The sequence below is a fragment of the Sebastes umbrosus genome, chromosome 23 (assembly GCF_015220745.1).
Source record: "Sebastes umbrosus isolate fSebUmb1 chromosome 23, fSebUmb1.pri, whole genome shotgun sequence".
Classification (NCBI taxonomy): Eukaryota; Metazoa; Chordata; class Actinopteri; order Perciformes; family Sebastidae; genus Sebastes; species Sebastes umbrosus.
In genome coordinates, this window is record NC_051291.1 from 7,637,294 (window position 1) to 7,663,828 (window position 26,535).

Genomic DNA, 26,535 nt, shown 5'->3' on the forward strand with positions numbered 1-26,535 from the left:
TGCAATAATAACGCCAATTTGTTTTAACGACTCTAATTTCTTTAATGCAACTTGCGATTTTTAGGTTGTAGCGGGCTCAGTTCTAAAGCTAGAGTGAAGATACTGGCATCATATGAAACTAGAAAACCTAATGAATCCATTGGAACCAACCATGTCATAGCAGTTTGTTGCAAAGGAGGTTAAATAATGCTCCAAAACTTGCGCTACATTTTGGCGAGGAAAAACTGTCGTTGATAAGAGTATTAAATACTTCAAATACAAATCTCCCTTTAAGGTACAATTTGAACAGATAACATGTGTGATTCATTTGCAATTAAATATTTTAATCGTTTGACAACCCTAGTAGTTAAACCATTTCCCATAAAAACTTCTTCTCTGTACTTCTTTCAAAGTATAAACAAGAGGGGAGTTGGGAAAGAGCGGGAGACTGAAGGGGGCAAACGATGACAGTTTGATGATGAACAGTTTCCATTAAAACTTCATTATGAGATGGACGTGATGTACCATGAAGGGTCTTGTGATGTGGCGTATCAGACACAAGAGGGAGGGTGGGGTTTAAATGAGCAACAGGACAAGCAGAGACATAAAGAAGTTACCCTCGTCGTCTATCTGCGAGCTCCATCGGTACAGGAAATATCTGTGTTTGTGAGGGGAGAGTTGGCAAATGGGACTTAAGTGCTGTTATCACTTCTGAAGCTCCAGGGTCACACAGAAGAGAGAGGAGAGAGGAGAGGATAGGAGGAGGGGTTGATGCTTTCAGAAGTCTCTATTTGTGCTTCACTACCTTCAGAAGTGACCCTGATTCAATACCCAGATCCACTTTGCTAACAGAAAAGAACGAAGAGAATTGAAAGCATCTGAACAAAGAGCAACAACACATTCCTGTAACAGACGACTCTTTCAGCGCTTTGATACACAACTCATCATCTGAAGCTGATTAACGATAACTCTATGAGTAACTTGACAAACAAACTCTTGGTTAGTTGCCTGCTATAAGTTTTGGAAGAAATGTAATACCCTTCAGATTATGTTTTAATGAGTCTCAGCATGTTGATAATGAACATATCAGTAAAATGTTCACTGACACCACTCTGTCTCCTTTTAAATTACGTTCCCATACAACTAAAGGGAAAAGTATTTTCGCCGTTTTATACAGCTTTAAAAAACGTGGTTAATGTTGAATTTAAACAATTTAAACAAAACAAAAAACTTGCAACAAAACTACTGGGTTAAGTTTATTAAAAAACATCATGGTTTGGCTTAGAATGACTACGTTTCACACGAGACAAAACAGCGGTCTCCTGAGGGAAAGTCCGGTGTTAGTTTGACCCATCCACCATCCCTCCTACCCGCCCTTAGTGGACTTTCTCACTTGTTTTACTCGTTTTTATTCAACGTAACTTTCATTAATGCTCAATAGTCTTTTATCACCTGCTCTGCGTGTTTCTCGTTGTATTACGTCACTCGCTGAGGCAGTCTGCAGACTTACAAACATATTTGTGATGCGTAAAAGAAAAACGTAATCCGCAAAAATGTTGAGAAGCAGTTTAGTAGCTCAGCCGTCGCCATGTTGGGAGTCGTGCGGAGACAATAGAAATGCCACCAATCTAGCATTTAGCACCTTTAAGGTTAGTGTTTAATACAGAAGTCCGCAGCTGAACTTGAAGCGCACAAACAAAACAACAATCTTTCACTAACTCAACGTGGGACCAAACCCCACCATCCACCCCGACCACCTCCCTGCAACTCATGTGTGGTATATAAGTAGCGCATTCACTTGAAAAACGCTGTCTGTAAACATAATCCATGCTGTGTTCATGTCTTCCATCAAAATGAAATAGGAAAAATAAAGTCGTACTATGTAAAAGTACTTTCTAAGAGCCAGTGTTGTGGCTAAAAAATCACTTAAAGTAAAGTAAAGTGCAGCTCTGTGAGCTCACTCTACAGATGCAAGTGTGTTTTTGCAGTTCAACAGACCAACAGAGTGGCGAGTCTCCCAGGAAAACTCTTATATACATCAACTCAATAATTAATGTGCTTCCACTTAATAAATATAAATCAGGGCCTTCAGTATTTGGAGCAAGTAGAAAGATGTGCCAACGTTAAGAAGCTGTTCATGTTGATTCAATTTTGATTCAATATTTCATATCTTCTACTGCTCATCTCATTTTCAGGTTGTAGCTACAGGTTGTGAATGTTAAGGTCATTTTTAATACTTACAAATACTGAAGACCAAAACTAAATGGATTTGCTCTCAACTTCAGGCATATATAAGAGAGAAAAAGCCTCTGAAAGAAGGTTTAGACCGCCAGAAGATGACAATAGAAATAAGGAAATTAATCAAATATAATGTCACTTGTTGGTATTAATCACTAGATCTCAACATCAGAAGTAGAGAAGCAGAATATTCTGACAAAACTGCAATGTTTTTAATAAAGACAACATACGGCTGTTAAAAAGCAGTCTGCTTGTCTTTCAAATGTCGAGTCTCATTCGCTTTTTATCTCTTTTACATTTTTTTTGGCACTCCGTCTATCTTTGTTTCCTGTCCTCAGGTCTGTATCTGAGATGCAAACAGGCAGTTTGGTGAGTGGGTGGGCATCCTGGCACCGCCGGGCAAAAGAAAAACTACCAACAAGCAAAAACAAAAAACACCTCTGACCTGAATGTTGCTGTGAATAAATTACAAAAAATAAAAAACACACAAAGCATAAGGCAAAACGCTCTGAATGGGCAACAGGTTGAGATGATTCAGATGTGTAAATGCACTGAAAAATAAGTCCAACTCCAGACGTGTAGCCTCGTCACAAACATGTGAGTTTTCAATGCAAATCAATCTGGTATAAGAGTTTTCATTGTCATTGAATAGTGATGTATGATGATATCGGCACGTCATCGGCATATAAAGATTTTAAACTGAAATATCGGCCAAAAATGAACATTTCCTCCAATATAACAGGCCGATAAGATGATCCCTATGTGCACATAATGCAAACCATTGACGATGTGGGTGAAAAAATATGTTTGCGATGTGGAGGTAGAACATTTTACAACTTGTGAAATAGGTCAAGTTTGCCCTGGTTGAGCCTACTTTTTGCCTATTGTTTCAGGGACAGCATCACCCAACCAAGCCTGTTAAAGTAGGATGACTTTTTTCAGTTTAGTTTTAACATGTTACATAAAAAGAAATGCCCTTCTGTAACACTCTATACGTCCAACCACAGAGGCATCTTTTACCACCATTTGTCATCTGCACACGCTCAGTGTGAGACAGTTAATTAACTCGGTGGGGTATAGCCTTTAAATCAGTCTCAGTCTTTTAGTTAGACAGGGTTTAAATATTGTCGAGCTTCATACAGTAACAGAAGTCAATCTGGGTTTAATAACCATTTAGTAATGGCAGTGAAAGTTTGCATGCCAGAGAAACAAGGAAATGACCTCAGACTCTGACCTTAACCAGTGAGGAAGTCGGACTAGTTGAGGAACAGTGACTCTTTTCACTTTCTGTACATGTCTGTCAGAGCTATGAAGATAATATTAAATTATTATTATGCTTATTTTGCTCCTGCTGTACAAGAAATGAAAGTGAAAAGAATGACGGGTGCTTTTTAAAAAAGAGAAGGACGAGGTGTACCTGTATTTAGCTCTCTCTGCGCTCTCTGATCTATTCCCACATTTAGTCTCTTTGAACAATACGACTGCATCTAATTATCTTCCCTGCTGCTGTTTCGCCCACTGACAGACACTTTGATATTGATTAATATTTGTCTTGTGAAAATGTGTGTTGGCACTGTAGTGCTCTACTCATCTCTCCTCTAATATTACATCCATCTGTCCCTGGTTTGTTTCTATCGGGAGACATTTTACACTCATATTTTACCTTCAGGGTTGACGCAACACACTCCTACAGAAGCTAGTAATCAGTCCATTTTAAGATGAGATATGTAAATACATAAATGTTCAGTCCCCAAATATATATATAGGAGGATAATTTCTATTAAAAAAATGCTTATATTAAAGCCAATATGATACTAATGAGTACTCTGATCTCTGAACAATTGAAAATTCCTCTTCATTCACTTCTTTTATTACCATATATACTGTAAATGTGTGTATGTATACATGTACGATGAGAAATGTCTTGATAAAATAATCAAAAGACATTGCAGAGGTGGATTTTAGGTGTGGGAATTTCCCTTTGTTTTCTATGAGCAATCCCAGTAATGATGTTAACGAATAAATCAGACAATTATTACTGCATCCAGGAACAATGTGTAACATATTTCTGTTTTGAGTAACCAGCCTTAAACTGGTGGAACACACACACACACCCACATCAACAGAAAACACCACTAAACTCCAACGAAATCTGACTCCATCCGGAGAACAAGTTTGATCAATCGCAGCTGAATCTGGTGCCAACAACATCATGACCGTCACCGGTTTGTCATTAACAAGACCGGACAAGTCGACGCCGAAAAAACAAGCGTGCACATGAGCAGACCTGATGAGTGAGGACAAGTAGTAGAGTTCAACGGATGTGGTTGTACAAAAAATAATGCTCCACTACACAACACTTATTTTGTTGTTGTTGGTTTGGCACTTATCTTGATTCAGCTAAACCGTGTGATTTTTAAACTGTAGTTTCTTTTATTTATGAGTACCTCAGGACGAGTAAACCCTTGATGAATCTAACGAAATACAGAATAAAGATTTTATCATGGTGCTTCTCCTCAAATTTTATTCTCAATAAACTAAAACGTCCTCACTGAAAGCCTGGGTTGTAATTAAATAATATCATTTATCAGCTTCAGTGAATCTTGTCCCACAATTCAATTTAAAACCATGTTTTTGGCACCGTTTTCAGGCCGTGCAGTGCGTGCCAAACCATTCATCAGTGTTTTTTTATGCCCACTGAATACATGAAATATATGCAATATAGAAAATAACTGACAGATGAAGGTCACTGTGTGACTTCACAAAATAAACAGAGAGAAAAATGTGCACAGCTGTTTTTATATGAAAACCGCAATCAATTTGAAATGAGTCGTAACTGAGAAAATTGAAATGAAAGATCCAGATTATTTTGTAGAAACAGAAGTTGGTTAATTTGTTCTGTTACTAGCGTGATTGGCTGCGAGCAAAACCGTACAAATAGTCCTTTTTTTTCTAGATCTGGGTACAAAAATGATCAAATGCAGGTATCGTTTGACTGGAGAAGTTTCAATACTAGGTTAGAATACTTTTACTACTGGGTTATTTCAGTACCGACTCATACATATCAAGATATACATACTCTTATCAATAGTGTGATATTGATTACAGCCACGAAAAAATACTTTTCCACAAACAACGGAGACCATTTCACTTCTTTGCAGGCAATTTTAGTAGCCACAGTTGGTGAAGACCCTCCATCATATCAGCACATATTTAATACAGCAGCCTAAACTCAGTAATGAATCATGTGTGAGGGGCTACGGAGACTCGTTTGATACATAATTTAATAAGACTAGGTGCGGAGCAGCAAGCAGGGATCAATACATTCTACTTAATATGACACGAGCAGTGAAAACTATAAAAACAAGCCCAGATGTTCAAATAAAGCTGCGGCCGCTGGTGTGTTTTGAGATTAAACTCGGTTCTGACAGCAGCGTAGTATGAAGCGTAGCGCAGCTTTTTGCCCTTTAGGGGGGACAGACGGGCAATTAGCCCGGCTGCTACAGTGTGGATATCAGCAGGCGGGCTTCAGACCCGAAACACCCGCTGGGCCTGGACGGTCTGCCATTCCCTTCCTAAACCAACCAGCAGGTGGTGTTCCCTTCAAGCTCCGGTCCACACATATAAACACACATACAGATGGTTCACACGTCCGTATGCAAGACACGCTAAAAAAAGTGTCCTTGTTTGAAGCTTCTGGCGCAGCATTTGAATATGTGAGTGGACCTTTTTTTTTTTTCCTGTAGTTGAGTGTTGAGATGCTACCGGAGAGAGACAGAGAGAGAGAGGGAGGTATCAGGGCTGCTGAATAATGCAGTGAGATACTGAGCTGCTGACCAGGAGAAGCCTGCAGTGGAGTCTCCCATTAGACTTGTTATAAATCCAAACTGCTCTGCAAACAAAGACACACAACTCTGCATTGTGTCAATAATAGGGCTGTCAAAGTTCACGTGATAAAAACGCGTTAACGCAAATTTGTTTTATTGGCACTTATTTCTTTAACGCAACTTGTGATTTTTGGTTTGTAAAAATGCGAACTACGACCACGATAGCACCTCATATTAGTACAGAGACCGGACCAAACTCTGTGTGTATATATGTAGGTGTATTTATGCTTCGATGACTTTATATTGATTGTTGGTGGAGCAGCTGCATAGCCTGGTACTGATTGATCCAAACTCCATTCAGAAAACAAGCATTTTAAAAGTTGTTTGTTTGTCGTCTTGCGGACAGACATGATAAAGCATAAATTGAAACTTTTTACAAATTGGCATCATTATGTTATTTTGGCATCTTTTTGATCCATAAATTGCATTTAAAAATCACAGCACAATCCGTTTATTTTGGGTTCATACTGCTGTAGTGACGTGTGGCTTGATAGATAAAGAGAATACAGCTCGGTGAAATTCACCAAGCGCCGCCAGGTGATGTTTTGAACTTAAACATGACGTTGTTTGGTTTTCTGACATATCTTGGACTTCCACAACATGTACAAAGCAGCAACAGTGGTTATTTTGGCCATGCTTGATGAAAAATATTGGTATCCATAGAGGTAAACACTCCCTCCTCTTCGGCACGAGTTGATGGGAATGAACACGAATGATCCTGGCGGTCAAGCTCGTGTAAAGTGAGGCGAAAATATTTGCTTTGTGTTTGGTGTGAACGCAGTATAAAGGGCAAGCATCGTTTTCCAGCTATGTCTGTACATGCAAAAAGCTAGTTAACTAATTTAATACTGATTAAAATTGTGTCAGCACACCAAATATTTGTTGTTATTTGGTGTACTTTCTTTCATCCATCCTAGTTTTAGTTTTTCAGAGGCTGCAGCTGAAATTATTAATGAATGCTTTGATAGTATATTTGGGGTAGAGATTCAGGAGGCTCGCTATGTTTCAGTTGTGTCTGGATATAATCCCTAAATCGGACTGTAACACAGGTTTTGTTTGTCTCTATGAACGAACCACACCAAACACTGACACAAGGGGAGAATTCCTAAATTATAATGAGGTCCCAGGGTGATTCTCTTCTAGTGTGAACTGGCTTTAAATGAGGGTCGAGTTCGAGGCCTCGGGGCTGCTGCAGGCTGTTGTGACTGAACCACGAGTCAATATGCTGACATGTCTTTCTTTTAACTAACAGATATATGATTCTTGTTTTCCTCACATTCATACAGTGAGTTGTTTCTCTGGTGGCCACTCCAAGGAGAGACCTGAGTGTGCAGTGCCTTGCTCAAAGGCATGTACGGCAACACTTGGTTCTCAACGTAGAGGTAAGGATGTATCTCAAGAGTCACGATTTTTTCAGGCATTCCTCTAATCTTTGCATTCTCTGTGCCTTCCTGGATAATTTTACCTCTAAATATAACTAAAATTAAAATAAATAATCACTTTTTAGTTGACTTATTCTAGCGCTGAAACAATTGACCCTTCCCAAGTCCCGCCCCTTTTCGCTCTTTGCTTCAATAACAGATGAGCAAGCTTGAAACCCGGTAGAACCTCGGTAAACTTTCCTCTTTCCTGTTGGGTTATACATGCACTATATGCTACGTCTGTTCAAAGGTAATATTACTATATAAGTCACATTACGTTGGTGTCCCAATCTTCAAGGACACATTATATTGTATATAGTCACAGTTACTACGAGTAACTTTCATTTTGTGTTGATTTTGGTGGTCGCTGTGGACAAAAGCGGTAGTGTTTCCGAGCACCAGAGTCCCTTTAGAAAACCTCTTGTTTTACTGCATCAGGGTCTGACAGTCTGCCCCGTGAAAGTCAATTGTTCGTTCCATGTAACATCAGCGCCCAGCAGCAAAGCTAAGCTTCCGCCATTTTGGACTGAAAGCGACTACCAGACGCCAGTAAAACAGTCCGCCTAAAAAGTGCCGTACAAAAGTAAAACTAAATTATTTCTATTCTACTGTCATATTCTACCGAAATGGCCTGTGTTGAACAATAAAATATTATAAATATTATAAGCGTTTTATGTCCAAAATGGCAGCTGTTGTCAAAAAAACACATGAGTTTCGTCTCTTTGCTTCTATACTCTTTGACGGAGGTCCCGCTGGAGTTGTGAGTTTTTGGTGAACCTGCATTATTTCATCTGATTTTGTTATATTATCTCTGCTTCATGCCGCCCCTAAGTATGAAATAGTATGAAGTAGTATGTTTCCTTCTGTCAAGCTTGTCCGACCTAGCAACTAAGGGGGGGCGGGACCTGGGTCAAGCAATCGGTTAATTGGTTGATTAATTAATTGATTAATTAATTAGTCGAATGTGGTAGTAAACTAAACATCTTTTGGAGTTTTTGTCAGGCAAAACAAGCAATTTTAGTGGCATCACATTGGGCTTAAGAAACTGTAACGGCCATTTTTCTTTACTTTGACATTTTATGGTACAAATGATTGATCATTTAATTAAGAACACCTAATTGCTCCATTTTAAAGGGTCACAAGGGCAACAAAAAAGTGGGACCACTGCCATAGGGCTCTTGTAGCATCCATAAGAAGCCATAATTGTATTATATCATACTGTATTTTGTTTTTAAACGTTGCGGACGTCACTGAGCATGCTCAGTTGCGTATTTACTCTGCTTTTTTAGATGAACAAGCTAAAAGGGAACAAGCTGTGATTGCAATGTGCTCCTCCCTCACCACGGGGCTCACACCAACAACATCTGCTCGCCTCCTGCACCATCGCACCTCGGCACGGCACTGCAGTGGGTGTGTGTTAGTGTGTGTGCTGTATCTGTCGGAGGCCATCTCTAAATCTGCCTGCATTGATCCACGCTGAGAGAAGAGCCAAGGTGAATTCCTGTGCAGGGCTGATGGACGGAGATAAAGACGACAGCCAAAATGGAAAGTGCGAATCGTTCCCGGGCTGTCGATAAAGCAGCCGAAATCTCTAAAACACTCTCTCTGTTTAAGTGTCTGCGCCTTTAGAGCTGATTACACACACTTACCTGCCTCACAATGACTTTCACACACTCGTCATCAAGTCTAATACACACTCTGGAGCTGGGGGCTGAGTGCAGGTTGGTTCATGTTAAAAGGTTCCACTTGTGGCGACAATAAATCATTACAACATGAATTTAGTGGCATTTCAGTAGTTACTGCACTGCACTTTATATTCCTCTGATTCACTTTAATATCTTCTTTATGTGCTGTGTAAGCACAAGGAATAAGTGATTTATGGTTGGGACATACCATGTGTCTGAGTTAAACAGCATAGTAGTAAAAGTAATATTTAAACATGATCTTTTCCTAACTTTAAATAAGTGGTTTTAGTTGCCAAACCTTAACATAAGCAAACAACTTGAGTTTTTCAAGTGCGTTCAATATGAATATTTTGTTTTATAATAATGTGTAATTTGTAGGGCCATCAAAGTCAATGCGATAACATGTTAACGCAAAATCGTTTTAACGGCACACATTAACCTAATTGATCTTCCGGAAGTGGTAGCGTGAAGATACTGGTATAATATGAAACTAGAAAACCTAAGGAATCCATTGGTACCAACCATGTCATACTAGCTTGTCATAAAGGAGGTTAAATAACGCTGCAAACTTGCACTAAATTTTGGCGAGGAAAAACTGTCATTGCCATTTTCAAAAGGGGTCACAGCACCGATTCAATTCTCACAATTCCTATTAAAAACAGAGCGTTTCAGGCTCTGGAGTGTCGGCGACTCCTCTGGACAGAATCCATTAAAATGATCACAGAGTAGTTTGGAGTTCAGAGGTTAACTTGTTCTGTCGCTGTAACATTAAGCTCACTGGCCCCTGGTGTAAGATAAAGACACGTCTGACCGTGTTCACTGCCTCAAAGATTCGTCAGTTCACTCCCCACAAAATAAAACACCTGTAACATCTGCTTCAATAGCTATGATTCAGGCCAAAACTTAAAATATTGACTTCCCAAAGGGATGCAAGCTGCAGCGCACGCTTGCGTGGTTTAATTGGTCCTCCGTGAGTGCACTAGGTGAGGTTAGGTGATAAATTAAAGCTGGTCTCAAAGCCAGCTGGCAGGAGACAACAAGCATTTTCTACCTGAATAAACACCTTTAAAGGTGAATCCTTTTTGGCTTTTAGAGCAGGTATATTCAGCTTTTCATACTGGCTTCAACCACATGAATGCTTCGACTACAGAGGGCTGGGAGCTGGTATGTAATGGATTGCTTTTAGTGGTGTAACGGACCGTAGTTGATCCATGATCCGTACGGATCCACCCCCCACGGTTCAGCATGCATGATAACAGCAGATTAGTTACATAGTTTAACCATCACAGGGTGACATGCACTAAAATGCACGCACAGCCAGCCCGGCTATGTCAACAAAGCACAGAGAAGCTCCGGTTACAACCCACACAGAGGGAGAGGGACTTCATTCTCTGCTCAGGTAGGCATTACTCCTCTATATCTTTACATAGCAAATCGTTGTTTCATGCTATATTAATGCTCTGAATATTGTATAGGGAACCTTTAAACTTTGTCTTCATGTTCAGTAAAGCCAATCCAGGTACAAGAAAGAAAATTAAAAAGTAATTTAATCCTAAAAGCACAGCCATACACACCCCAAGCAAATTTAGGAAAACACACATCTGGCAATATGCTTGAGAATGAAAGTGCTTCGGGAAAATTATCATAAATGATCATCAATGTTCTAATTACAACACATTTTAGGGGAAATCTGCAAGAAGCACCAATTTACCTGCCCATCAACCGCTCGTTAAATTTATGCAAATCGCCCCTCTGGAAACACAGAGGCTCCTTTTTTATTTGAGGTGCAATGAAGTGAGAAGTCAGCAAGCTGTGGCTTTCTTCCTCCTGCAGGGGAAAAAAAAAAAACTCTCGGACAAACTTGTGGCTACGACAATAAAAAACAACGCTTGTGTTTCGCAATATTGGACGCAGATCGAGGCTATCCGATCCAATCGGGAGACAGGACGAAGGGGGTCAGAAGTCACAGAGTGTTCCATTACCCCGGGCACCGAGCTTCATTATTCATTACACACCAGAGAAATGAAGCTGCAGGACACACACATATAGTACACTAGTGTCCCACAGCAGCAGAGCTATTACAGCGGTGACTCCAGGGGAAAGTCCTTCTCATTCAGTCAAACGCCACACAGGCACAGAGAGAAGTTTAACCTCATCCACATTGACATTGAGGACAACTTTACTATGAAATTGGACCAGTTCCATGCCAAGAAAAGTAAACCCTTCAGGTATGGAAAGTGTCACATTCAACATTGGCAATGAGTGACAGATAAAAAACAGGGCTCAACAATAAGGATTGCCCTCTTGACTCATTTCCATTCCTCTTCTTGTGATTTATTTAAGCTGAACAGCCAATCAGAGTGATTTCTCTCACAGACGAGCTCCACAACAGATTCAACATACTGAATCTGCCAAAACACCTCCGATACGGGCAGACTAGAGCAGACAGTGCGGGAAACACCGACAGCCCCAAACTGTCCAACGGCCAACCGTCGGCTTAGTGTGTCAGGACCTTTAGACGTGGTCGGACAACACTTCATACACACTAGTTTGTTTCAAGCGTTCTGAAACCTTTAAGAGCAAAACTAAGACTTGACAGTCCAATAAATCTTTGTGAAACTGATCCTAGAGCGGAAAAGCCTTTGGATGCAGAATTTAGCCCACAAACCCTCTCCTCTGAAACCACCATTAAACTAATGAAGACGTCACAGGACGATTAACAGCTTCTGACAGCAAGGAGAGGCAGCTTTCATTCTTGTTTGACAGACTGACACTCAGAAATTCATAATATCAGGGGAGGACAACATCCATCAATAACCAGTTTTAATAAAAGGCTTGTATGCCCTTCATATTGGTCTAACCCTACTGCAAACATTCAACTCATGGCTCAGAAATTCTTTAGACCGCTGCCCTTTTCCCCATATTGAGATTTTCCCCCAAAATGTTCTTGGATTCTATAGATTGATGAAGACGTGGATATAAAGTAGAAGGTGGACACTAGCCGTGTTTCAATTCAGGTATTTTTATGCACATTTTGAAGTATTGCATCAGAAAAGCTGTATGGAAACGGCAGAATTCAACTCGATTGAGGTGGTTTTTAACCTTTGTCAAAAAAAGACTATGCGCTAAATGGATTATGGAAACCTTTGCCGAATACATTTTTACGTAGCGAACATTTAACTCACATGACTGATCGCCCCCTGGTGGCTGGCTGTTAGTTTAAGAAGCGCTTGATTTGATATGCAGCAGAGTTTTCTATGAGCGGAGCATGATTTTAAACGTCAATATTTCAGTTGATCATGTTCATTTAGTTGTGGGAAGCCAAAAAAAAAATCGTGATTTTGATTGATTTTCGATTAATTGTGCAGCCGTAATGGAAACATGCCTAATTCTCATTTCTTTTTTTTGCAACATTTCAAAAGTTTGCTTAAAATTCGCTTGACAATTGAATGAAAAACACGACTAGTGACTGACGTCTAGTTGAGATATACGATTAGTGGCTATGATAGCGTGGACACACCTCCAAATCTAGCCGCTGCCCTGCGTCTGGACGGCGACACAAGCTCCTTGACGATCTGCAGGACCTGCATGGTCACGGGGAGGCAGCAGCGCAGGCAGCCGGACGTGGCACAGGGCAGGGGCGGCCCATTCTTGCCCTCTCACCCTCCACAACCTCATCCCTCTTTAGGACTCATCCCCTAATCCACATCGTGTCTCCCGGCTCCTCGACTTCCCCGAGTCCTGGTGCTCCTTTCTGGGTGGTGTCGTACGAGAGCTGGGAGTTGAAAAAAACTGCCTTTTCTTTAAATCTTCTTTTCCCAGATTTCAACACATGCTCGCAAACTCTCCGGCACTCAGATATCCTCAGATACTCTTTGCTGCCGTTTCTCTATATTCCATAAAAAGCTGGTCTCCGAGCACAGATGTGCAGCAGCAAACACACTACCTGATAAGTGCTTCTGATGCTGCCTCTGGTCCACACGAAACAGCCGATAAATCTCAACTCAACAACTGGCAGCTGCTGAAAGTAGCGGAGGATGTTCGCTGGCAGCGCCACCGCCTCTCTCGCAAACTGAATGTGTTCATCTCGCGTGTGATGTGTGGTGTTGTGACGCTCAGCTGGAGGGCTCTCACACATTTAGCGATCGGCAGCGGGGAAGCAGAACAGAGCAAATCCTCTTTTTCTATTTCCTTTTCTGTCTTTTTTCTTCTTCAAGCCACCTGGTTGCCGTGGATCAATACGTGCACAGTTCACCGGTGATGCTGCTCTTCAACTGTCCAACTCTCACCTCCTTTTCTGACTCCCTCGTCCCCTCCCCATCCATCTCTGTCTTTCGCATCCTCCCTCAGTCCTGCAAACGCTCGCTGCTTCGCTCGCTGTCCTCTCTTCACATGCTTTAAATTCTTATTAATGAGCGTTTCCACTCTCTCTCACCCCCAGCATCTCCTTCCCACCCTTCCTCTCGCTGCTTTCCTGCACCCCACCCTCCTCCTCCTCCTCCTCCTCTCCTCATTGTGTCACTTTCTGTCTCGGTCACCCATACAGTATATATTTACTGTAAGGCTGAGAACATGAGCTGAATGTCAAAGCGGTAAATGCAAGGCTGGAGATGTGTGTGTATATATCGGGGATGATTTGTACCCAGCAGCATCAGTAACGCTGTCATCCTGCAGGTTACGCCCTCTCACATTTTCAAACCGTCTTTTGTCACAACCTTCAGCGTGTCTGTTATTGTGATGAAGACATTTTTAGTTGCTTTTCAAGACAGAAAAAGATAATTACAAGAAGAAGAAACATTTATCCAGATCTGTCGAGAGTCTTAAATGATTTACTCATGACAGCGGAGGCAGGCATTTTTACTTCTTGTGGATCTTTAAAACTGTAAATCACACTGTCTGAATTAATTGCCTGCACGACGTGGTCGGCATTAATGTTTCGGCTTTACACTGGTTTAACTTTTACGGCTCTTTTTCAGTCAGTAAGGGTAATTTCTCATCCTCTATAACTGGTATCTCATGTGGGGTTTCTCAGGGATCCGTCCTAGGCCCTGCTAGCTTTTCCCTTTACACAACACTAGTCTACATCTTACTTAGAGAATTATCTGAGGTCACCTGTAAACCCCATGAATATCCCACAATGCAATGCGGTAGTGACGACAACGTTCATAACAGACGTTGGCGGACAGCTCTGTAAAGTATAAGATTTCACTTTGCTGGGCGTAAAATATATTTTAAATTAATCAGACTTTGATTCTCACAAAACCGTTGTTTCGGTGACATGAGGTTGGCACGGGTTACTACGGTTACATGTCTCCAACCGGCAAGGAGGCTCTCAGGAAGTGACGACGTAAATTACTGCTCAGTGCGTTCGAAAAGATACATACTACTGTTTATTTACACAAAAGTACATTGAACGATAGTACACATATTGGGTATGTAGTGCAGAGTATGCGATTTTGGAGAAAGCCAAAGTTGAATGTTAAAATGTCAGCATCATGTTGTATTTTTCAGTCAGAAAGTGAGGAACATCTGATGATAATAAGACATATTTTCAAAGTCATTGTCAGAACTGTAATGGTATTATTAAGAACTCATATGTAAGTACTTGTACTTGGTCTGAAAAACAGTCGTATCGGTGCATCCGTAACAGAAATCAAGACTTTTAGGGCTCAGTTACAGACAGAAATGATTGATGAGATGGAGTTTTTTTTTTATTTTGCAGTGCATTTGAGACTCCCATCCTTTCATTACGTTAGATTAGAGTATATCAAATATGTCTTCGTACAGCACGCACACATCATAATAATGTTTGGTAACTCTCCACTTCTCTCGTTAGCTGCGTCCTCTCCGCCCCCGTCCATTATGCCATCTCTAATCAGTCCACATACTGTACCTCCTGCCTGTTCAATCTCTCTAACTGCATCATCTGGCTGTAATCAGTCCATTTATTCCTCCTATTGGTGAGATATAATTTATCCAGCTCCACCAGGGCGAGGCCAATGTCCGTTTTTCCAAATTCATCACGTCGATGTTGACCTTTCACTTAAAACGAGCTGGTTGTCAATGAATTCTGACATAATGGAGCTTGATGTTTTCATGCGCCTGTGTTCAAGACGGACTGAAGATGAAGTGACCTTGAGCAGCGACACTTCACACACCTTCGGGGCACATGAACACACACCCAAAACATGCATGTACATACACAACGCAGCTACCCAAGGACAGTGCAGCATGCAGAGAGGAGCAGCAGCCTTGCAGCAAAACCAGCAGCTCATTTGTTATATTAATGGAGACACTTACATATTCTCTCTCACAAACATGCACATTTAATCTTTTCTTCTAACGACACACACATGTTCTCTCTGTGCGTCAGTATTTGTTAGCGTGTCGATTCTCCCGGCGCTGAGTCAAAAGGTCCAATTACTGCATCGCTGGACCGACTCTGCGGCTGCTGTTGCTATGCCTCAGACCCACTGTTGCTAGGCTGTGACCCCATAATACAGGAGGTGAAAGTGTGGCCTTTTACAAGCATAATGGTGTCCACCTTTCAGTGAATACACTCATTCCGACACCTACTTCTGGTAAATTAGCTTTACAACTACAAGAGCAACACTACAAAAACAGACCGGCGGCACATTATTACATCCATCACAACAACCACGCTGAGAGTTTTCCATGTAAAGTCGTGCACAGGCTGCAGCTATGTCCACATTTATGCAGGTAGATGTACTCGTCATATTTCCCCATTGTTGCCGCTGGTCAGCCCAGTCGCATGAAAAGGCGTATGGGTCCAACAAACACAGGACTTTCAACCAGGAGACCGATGTTCAAGACCTGTGGTTTATTTTTTTGTAGGCTACGTTAGTAACGTTAGTAAATCGATTGCCGTACTGAGGTTACGTTGTTTCCGTATGTGTTTTACTTAGTTTCCGTACTCATTTCGAACTCAACCATGACGTTTTTCCTAATCTAACTAACGTCCAAACTAAGTGAGTGTTTTTGTTGCCCTCTGCCGGTATTGCACCTTCATACACGCGTGTAATATTCACGCCTCGGCGAGGCAAAACGTGACACTGACACGCTATCCTCTGGTGTACAGGCGGGTCTATTACACGCTTTGGCGTGATATCGGGTTGCACTGGTTGACAATGGCAGTAGGTTCCAACCCCGACCCCTTGTGACAGTATAATTATAGACTAAGAATTTCTTTGGTTGAGGACAGACCTACGTCTTACCTCTTCCTCACCTTACAAGCATTCACAAGAAAGAACCTCCCAAGGATTGATATGTAAAATCTGACATTTCTTTTTGGTGGTTTTATATTCTGTATTTCAAGGGGGATTATCAAATGAGTCACACATGAGAGGGAAAGACTAAGTAAGGTGAGGGAATAGGAGAGAGGTGGGGGTGCAGTAAGGTATTGATAGAGCCCCTCAGTCTCCTCCCGACAGCACCCATAGGTCCAGTCATACAGCAGCCTTCTCCCAGACACCAGATCAATAGGCCCTCCATGAGTTCACCTCAACACCTACTTGTTGGAGACAGATACTGTAAGTCTGGTTGAGTTGCTGATGCATCGTCCCTTTAATTTACAGATCAGATAAGAGCTCGGCCTCCTTCACTGTAACTGGCAACCGAGACGCAGTCGATGCTGGTCGATCTTGGAGGTCAGAGAGAGGAGACACTGAACACAGGTTGAAAAAACACAGCGACAGCTGTAGAGAGCAGGGCGGAGGGATTGGAAACAGGTTTGTGTAGGTCGATACAGGTGTTTTTGTAGCACTGTTTATTAGAGCTGCAACTAACGATTATTTTCATCTACAGATTATTTTCTCGCTTAATATATTAGTCTATAAAATGCAAAAAAAGCCCAGTGTGATGTCTTCAATCTGCTTGTTTTGTCCGACCAACAGTTCAAAAGCAAAAGATTTGTAATATGCTGTCATATGTGACAAAGAAAAGCAGCAAATTCTCACTTGGAGAAAGTGAAACCAGACAGTATTTGTCCTTTTTCACTTGAAAAATGACTGAAATTACAGATTAGACAATTATCTAAATAGTTTGGATTAGTAGTAGTGGTAGTTTTAATTTTCTTAGATTACAGACTTCAGTCTGTTTTGGACTGAAGCTGCAGAAAGACAGTTTTTGTGTTTATATTCTACATATTTAGGTTTGTCCGTACAACAAGAGTACAGACTTTTGTCCAGAATTGTATATTTTGCAGCGCGAGAAAGCTGTTAGCAGTTAATACAGAGGATTTGGGATACTTGTGATTCCAGATGTGAGTGTGGGAAGGTTTTTTTTGCTGTCTGCGAGGACATAATGAGCCCTCGATGATCCCGATTGGTTTGAGAAACAACTTTAGCAGAATGATAATGGGTAAGAAATTTACAAAGCAAGAAAAGTTTTGGCAGATTAGATGGAAGAACATGTTTAATATTACCAAAGAAGAAGAGAGGAGACGGCCTTGAGTGGGATACAAAAAGTGTCAGAAAAGAGACTTCAATCGGAAACACATAGAATTAGTCAAGAACTGTCCGCAGTTATCACAACATGAATGAATGAACATCTCCGCTGCCTGCCAGGAAAACACACTGTGAACGTCTTTTCAACTCGATGCCACTTCTTTGTTTCCACCCACTTCATAGAAAAGGACAAAACCAGCTACACTGTCATCTCTCTGGTGCACCGCAAGAAAGTGGCAACCCCAATTTTACACAGCTCTCCTCTCCATAATGCTCTCTATCTGCTTCCGCTGGTCTCCACTCTGACTCTCTAAAGGGGTTTGTTTCGGGTCGGCGGCGGCCAACAGAGAGGACTCCTACACACACACACAGACATGAGAGCAGTGTGAACACAAACTCCTGTGTTGTCCTAATGGCAGCATTCTGTTGGAGGGCTGATTGAATTAGGTTCGGTGCTGATTGCTCGGCACATTGATTAATGCTGCCTGCTGCGCTTCAGTGCGTCACGGCACTCAGAGTCCTGCTGCTGAATGCCAATGAGATACCACGATGCACGAGAACAATATGAACATGAACAAGCAGATACATGTCTACTGCTAATTTGGCTCACACTTAAAAAACTTAGCTCTGTGCATGTGTAGGGATAGACCAACGGATGGTTGTGAAGCTGATGTGTTTTAGTCAGTTGAGATCCCCAGAGGATGAATCTATACTGAGCTCCTGACTATCCAGCACCACTAGGTCAAACCTTCCACTTTTCCAACTCTTTAACTTCATTTTATGACAGGATACCTTTAAAACTAATTACCATCAACCTCCACTGTATTTGAGCTTAATGCTAAAATAAAAAACTACCATCACGCTAACTTAACATGCTAAAATGTTAAAAATGGAATATTAGCATCCACTAGTAGTTAAATTTGCATGTTAAAATGCTAATATCTGAGTATAGCCTGACGAACGCTATGTTTTTGAGGCCAATACTAATATTTGAAAGTTAAAAAAAAAGTCCAAAATATTATATCAGTATTTATTTTTGAAAAAAAACTAAAACAAACATTTTTTTTTATAAATAGTACCTAATATATATTATTATTATTATTACTATGATTATTATTATTATTATTATTATTACTATTATTATTACTATTATTATTATTATTATTATTAATAGTTCAGTAAGTTCTTTTTAATATTACGTACTGCATTGGGTACTTTAAAGTTAAACAACGTTGGTGGACAAACTGTAATGATGGCACGGTTTCTAAATTTCCTCAAACAGTTTACCATTTCTGTACAGAAATTTCTTCTTAGTTATCACAAAACAATACAGTACAGCTCGATTCAGCCAAAATATTGTCTAATATTAGCTAAATATTGAACATTACAACCTCACAAGACAACTATCCTCAGTGCTTTTAACTGAAATTGCTGTTTTTGTTGATATTTAAACTAAACAAAACCTTCAATAAAAAAAAAAATTCTGCCTGCTGCATCCGGAAATTGTGGGCTGTACAATCAAAACAATGAGATGAAAGACGATAAAACGCTCCATAGAGCTGAGAGGAACTGCAGAGTCGGGTGATAATTCTCTGTGGGTTTGACCCCCTTTCACAAGCAGTCATGTGACCCAGTGGTAACATCAATATATTGATTATTGCCATTTAAAGTTTTTCCAAGAGTTGCATCTTTTGTCAAGAATTAAATCGTTTCTGATATGACAATTTAAGCTTAATGACTCGATTGGTCTCTGGGGAGCAGTAACAAGTTGTTGTAGCAAACAAGTTCCTACTTACAATTCCAACAGACATGCAGCAACATTATCCCATTGGAGACATGTCTCTGTCCACCCGATGAAAGAGGCCCGACAGCAGAGAGCTGAAGTGTCGCATCCTACTTTAAAATCCAGAGTTTTCCACACTGACAACAATAAAACACTGAACATCTGAGTGCAAACCCTCCTGCACGTCACTACACTCCAACACTCCTTGGAGACAATAAAGCACAGAGGTTTGAGTCAGCATTTCAGGACAGTTTAATGTGTGAGGATGGAAGCAGGGGAGGGGGGGGGGGGGGTTTCCCCAGAATGCCCTGCTCTCTCCGACTCCCTTTCCTCTCTCCTTCCTCTCTCTCGGCCTGGCGCCGTGCCACAGCGAGCGAGCGAGGGAATGGGAACGGACGGGAAAGAAAACACACTAGAACAACATTACGGCTCTGTCTCACACTTCCTGTTTGCCCTCCCCCGTGTCATTTCCTGTTTGAAGTGTGCAGCTTTTTGACCAATCAGACTCCAGCGTCCTTCACGGCGACAATACATGTCGTGCTATGAAAGTTTTCCAATGCCATCTGTCCTGCTTTAATCCCTTTATAGCAAAATGTTCTATTCAAAACCTCATTCAAATTTTGGCCAAAAACAACCTCCTCCTTTGAAGCAAGGACGTCTGTTTATGAGAAAAGAATTTATTAAATCACAAGTTTTTGAAGGCCAACACTGATTCACTTACTATCATGCTTATCTTTTTAATAAACCTTTAAAAAGTATTCGGATATTATTCAATATCAAGGTGTAATTTAGTCCACTGGTTCCCAACCTTTTTCCTTAAATGACCCCTTTTCTATCATACAACCCCTGACTCAGTCACACATTTTATGGATATTTCATATTATATTCAATGCATGCCATAAACTGTACAATTAACCCAAATAGTGAACGCAACAACTACAGGAAGTTTGTGTAAAACGAGCAATTTGGATGAATTTTGGGCAGATTATTTGCATATTGTATCAGAGATGAGTTTTCCTGTTGTTTTTTAGGAACTTTTAATACAATTTCCTGTCTGTATTATACACAAATGGCATGGTTATCTGAGCCGTGCTGACTGCAGAAGTTCACAAATGTTTGGCTGACTATTGTTGTGTCTGTTTGGAACCACAATGGTTGAGTTTAATTTGTTGCATTTTTGCGTGTGGTTCGTTTGGGTTTGCGTCGCTCCATAAAATGCAAACCAGCGTTTGCAAACATGACTCATAAGTGGTATTCCCCTGAGGTTAGAGACATACCCAAAGCCATAATGGGATTGTTTGAACTTTGTTTTCATAGCTTAACACTTGGACTTTATTTTTATCTGTTTCTCCATATTGTTATTTTACTTTTGCACACAAATATCTTTAGGAAGGATCGCTCTTCTGTTGCTCTTTCAAGAGTTTTTTTTTTTTTGTCCCAATCTTGGAGTTTTTCCTCTTTTGATTCGAGGGTGTAAAGACAGAGGGTGTCGTATGTGGGACAGACTGTAAAGCCCTCCGAGACAAATTTGTGATTTTAGGCTGTATGAATAAAATTGACTTGGAGCGCCACGGTAGCCTAGTGGTTTCAGGCAAGTGGTTCCACTCATGTCACTACTGTTGACTCATAAAACTCTGACCTTTGTATTGTTGTTGCTGGTTCTCCCTGAACTGGAAAAACCTCCCAGTTGAGTTTTATGGTTGAGAGACGTCATACAACACTTAAAACTAGAGAAACTCAGGTTTATGCTTCGTGGCTCTGCCGACAAAATTGAGAAAATGTGGCGTCCCTTCCTGGACTACGCTGATTCTAAGCTTTAAATCTCCTCATATGTAACCTGCAGATATAAAGTCGTTTTTTTATTTTTATTTTGGATATACCACATCAATGAAATTTCATGTGGAATTTGTAAGCAACTTGATCCCCAAATTTTTTTTTATTCAATTTTTATTATTTTATTCAATTTTTTATTTCTCATTGTGTTTGTTTTTGTTTGTTTTTAATCCTTTGCCAATTATTTAATATTTGTTTGTCCTTTTGTATTTAAATTATCTTCAGTAAAATTATTATGTATGGGATTTGAACTAATGGGACAAAACAATACATTTAAATATTTCTCTGACTCTGGAAAACTCTTTTTTGAGAGATCATTCATCAAACAATTATACGATTAGCTGAGAAAATAAGCGTGAGACTTAATAAATAAATATTAAGTATAAATAAAATATGGTTTCAGTCATTTCCTTCCTCCATGAAATAAAGGAGTAAATGTTCTAGAGTTCAAACAGGCTGAACCAAAGGCCAATAAATCAGTCTGATTGTGACCTGACATTAAGGACCAGACCTCCTCTGAGCTGACCTCTCCCAGGCCAGCGTGACCCAACCTCCCAGTAAACAGCCACGATGTTTACCACCAAGGTGGAGATTCAGTAGCTTCTATAGAGAGACCTCAGTAAACAGACGTGTGTGTGAAAGCACGCATGTAAATATAAACAGCTGGTAAAGCAGCAGAGGGCCGAGGCCGAGCAGCAGAAGAGGCGGGGGTTTGATGTAAGCAGAGGCAGACAGCCGAAGATCTACGACGACACGGTCCTGGTGACTGCGACACCAGCGTGGGAGTCAACGAATATTACCCACAATGCTCCACGCTCGCCCTCTCCGTCTCTCTCACACACACGCATTCATACATCACGCAGTCGATCAGGTGTATCCCGCTTGACATTGGTCGATAGGGTGCGTGTCGTTTATCACGGGTTGACGGGCGGCGAGGTGTTTGTCACTGCCTGCTCTGAGTGTGTGTGGTCTCTTCCCTGGTCACTGGTTTACTGTAAGACGACGGCTCATGGCGGCGTTGGGAGGTTGCGAATGTGCTTTGGTCTGATAAGATATTCTGTTAGTCATTAACACTTGATCTGAAGACGCTGCAGTGACATCATGCATCATGTTTTGTCAGGTTTTATGAGACAACCTGTGCTACGTCTTATACGTGTGTGTTTCTAATCTCTCTGTAAAGGATCACTAAAGCATGTCTGACACTTTAACAGCATGTTAGCTGCACAACGGAAGCGTAACGGCACACTTATATATATCTATCAAAATGGTTGCGCTCTGAAGCCCTGTATAAGAAAGTAAATTAAATCTGAAATATACTATTGGTTGGAAAAAATCGAGCAATTTGAAGACGTCACTTTGGTATTGGGAAGTTGTGTTGGCTGTTTTTCAACAGTTTTTGACATTTCACACACTAAATAATGAATCCAGAAATTAATCTGTTGAGGTCCATGACCTTTGTTCAACAGATTTCATACCATTTCTTTCCCTCACTTTACTTTAAACACACTGAACTTTGACGCTGAAACCATGATATGTATCCAGTGATTTTGAATAATCTTACTAGTGTACAACAACTGCGTCAACTCTGTTATTTTCAATAAAAAGAGAAAATAACTTGATGACAGATGGATAGCACTGACTGAGACGGAGCAAAGTGGTTAAAATTAAATCTGGGTGAATTCCCAGCATCTCAGCAAAAAGAAAAGCACATCTTACGGCATTAGAAGCCACACAATCAAACACAGCAAAGCTTTCTTCATTGTACGAAATCTGTGTGAAGTCCAGACATTACGTATTGATGAACTAAACTTTCTGAGCGGGAGGGCCGCCGCTGCCGCCACCAAAAACAGCAGCACGTCTCTGCTCACCATGGCAACTAGAGAGGCCATGAAAAGATTTGTCTGGGTTCGTATCAAATTTTCTTGGTGTAATTATCTTGCTTAAAAATATCTTTGTAGATAAATCATACAATATTTATCCAAAAAGTTCTTCTTGTTCTTCATAAGTGGAGTCTGTAGTCGGCACAGAGCAGCTTCTGTTCTTTCTCAGTTATATTATCCACTGGAAAAAACTCAGCACACAGTTGGTTTAAAATGGGTGAAACCAGTTTAAATCAATGAAACAGGCCAATTTCACCAAAGCTGCAGGGAACCACGGCTCTCTGCATCCTATAAAACCTGATATGAAAGTGAAATCTTTTTATTTTATGGCTTGATAATGTCATTTACTCGGAGTGTTGCTCTCTCCTTCCCTTATCTCTGCCAATTCACGTCACACCCTGCTCCTCAAAGAAAAACAAACTTGGTCTGCTGGGATTTTGCCCAGAACATCAGGAATAAAGAGCAAATATATGCCACACCAACCCTCTGTAAACCCCAAGGTCCACTTTGAGCTGTATAATATAGCTGGAAAACTTGATAAAAGTGCAGCCGTATGGAAAACTAGCCCAGCAGCAGTGAAATAACCAGGCGGCAGCGTTAACCATTTTTCAGCTGCAGCCAGCCAGCCAGCCAGCGGCAGCACCAGCGATGAAAAAGGTATCAAAACTGTTCTTCCATGCTCCACTCATCCACAGAAATCCATCCAGCCATTAAAAAATCCATTACAAAGGCCCTGCAACTACAAACTTTGCATAGAGGCACTAGTCTGTTTGAAAGGATTATTCCAAGTTTATTGAAATTCTATCTTTACTATTAAAAAACCCATGAAGTGCACTTCTTAATAAGATGTAACTCAGGTTGAAACAGGACTTTGGGGTGGAAGATAAATAGCAGAAACCAAAGAGGAAAGGCTGTTTGGTTTGATAGGTGGAGCAGAAGGAGGGGTGTAACTTTAGAGTTTATTAGCCCTTTTCCACGGCAAGAAGTTCATGAAACTATGCCGACTTTTTGCTAGGACTTGTTACTTGTAGGGATGTTCCTAATGACGAATTACCCTGATGTTTAAATGGAAGTTTAAACTTAGACGAGTCGACAAGTCTAAAAGTAAGAAAACACTCAGAAAACAGTCAAAATTGAGCACAATTTAATCTAAAAGGTTAAACATAAATATTATAAGAGCCATTTGAAATCAATCATATTTTTCAATCACCAAATCGTATTTTAAATGATATCAATATGTCCCCAGTGTCTGCTCCAGTTTCCCGGTTATGGTACGTGTTCACTAGATCCGGCGAGGACGCTAGTCTACTCAACTGTCGGCACAAGCGATGACGTTCCATATTGTGGAATGCACAAAGCAGATTGGTTCCTGGTTTTCTGCTCACCGTTTCAAACAGGAAGTAGCAACAGGGAATCTACTTCTGAAAACATTTTAAGTGAGAATTAGGCGACGCCACTGCTGAATCTCATTTCATTTTAGAACTACATCGCCAAGTTTCACAGCTTGGTCCACGTTTCATGAGCGCTGAACAGGCTCATTTGCATAAAGTTGAGGTTTTTCAAACATTCGCTGGTTTTCTTGGTCCTTGATGATGGTAAATTTGGATGGATGGACAAAACAAGACATTTGAAAATGTCACCTTAGACACTGGGAAACTGATGGACATTTCTAACCCTTTACTCACAATTTATGGACCAAATGATTAATCAATTAATTGAGAAAACAATCTGCGGATTAATGCAATGCCTAAATGCAATGCCCAACCTTGTACAAAAGCCTAAAAGGTTTCTAAAAGTTCAGGTAATGGGAAGCCCCAGGCTACAGGTTGGGAAGTTCCAGTACTGAAAAAAGGTTCACACCCACTGTACTACTGCAGGATGAGGTCATCATTAAGTACTCACGGGTTTTCCAGGAAGTTAAGATGCCCATTTCACTGAGTCTTTAACAAATAATCCAAGAAGTATCTTATCATCTGATTATATCTCTCCTAAACCTTAAATATACTGTACGAACGCCGACAAAACATCCCATCAGAATCCTGTTGGTTTAAGGTTTTCCCGCAGACCATCAGATAATTAATATATAATCAATCAAACTGCATCTCATCCATCAAACCAGAAGGGGACGACACTGACTGGATGTAGTTTTGAACAAAGGTCCCACTTATGGAAAACCTGACACATAAGTATGTGCAGGTGAGGATGTGTTCAGGTATGTTATCTACCAGGGTGGGGTGTGTATGTGCGCGCCAATAACGTTATATTACTCATTAAATCTCTGACTGGTGGTTCAGTATGTAGAGGCCGATGCCCTGAGGATCCATTTCCTACTGCGGCCCTGTTTACTGGGAGATGTAATCATATTCCAGCAAGGCTTCCTTCCTGTAACCAGCCCCCCCTCCTCCTGTAATTCAACCCACACACACACAGCCTCCCTGTCACCACCAACATGACATCCGAGCATCATTCACCACTGCAGGAAAGCACCAAATATGCTGAGAGGGAGAGAGGGTAGACGAACTGCATTCCTCCACAAAACTGGCATCACATCTTACATATTTTACACACAACACTCAGTTATCAACCTCCAGTCGTCACGGAAAACACACTGGAAAGAATTGTAATAAAACGGGGAGGGAGGTGGAACATGGTGGAAAAACAAAGAGAAAGGAGGACAGAGTAGACTGAAAACAGCAGGAAAGAGATGGAGATGGAGATGGAGACGACATCACTTCTAACGGCATAGAAAAAAAAGCATGATTTGCTTTAGAGTTCAGTTCTATTCCCAGTTTGCCAAACAAACTTCCCTTTCAAATGTGCCAGTGTGTGATTGAGGGTGCTAAAAAATGTGTTGATCAAAAGGACAAGTTATCTGTTTGATAAAATACACTCAAAGATGCAGAAGAGAAGAGCATCCAGTCCAGAGAAAGGGAGACGGTTCATTCAATTCTGACGTTGGTTGGTCAGGTCAATCTCTAGCAGAAAGCCATGAATCAAAATCAAAATCAGTGTAATCCAGAGTGAAAAATTACAGGTCCCAAAATAACGGTTTGGTAACCATGGTAATTAGGGTTAGGACCGGATTCTGATCCTAAGTCTATGGCTGTGTCCGAAATCTCATACTATGCACTACATACTCAATATGTGTGCTATCATACTTTAGTGTGAATAAACAGTAGTATGCATCTTTTCGGACACACTGAGCTGTAATTTACGACGGTTTGTGAGAATCAAAGTCTGAATTAACTTAAAATATTAACGCTTAGCAAAGTGAAATCTTATACTTACAGTTAAATTGAAGTGTTATTGGCATTACAGAGCTGTCCGTCAACGTCTGTTATGAACGTCACTACCGCATTGCATA

General features: G+C 40.8%; 1 protein-coding gene across 4 annotated transcripts in view; it reads right to left on the reverse strand.

Moving 5' to 3' along the window:
• The window catches only part of usp6nl (USP6 N-terminal like), an 86,957-nt gene that overhangs the window by 37,619 nt on the left and 22,803 nt on the right, over positions 1–26,535 (reverse strand). The window contains exon 1 of one of the 4 annotated variants that reach the window (XM_037760435.1): positions 19,472–19,664. The exons of 2 other annotated variants lie outside the window; for them this stretch is intronic. In XM_037760435.1, coding sequence (XP_037616363.1) covers positions 19,472–19,496 — 25 coding nt within the window. In that variant the 5' untranslated portion in view covers positions 19,497–19,664. Of the gene's footprint in view, positions 1–12,730; positions 13,644–19,471; positions 19,665–26,535 lie in introns of those variants that run through there. One more of the 4 variants, XM_037760433.1, reaches the window with a different exon arrangement.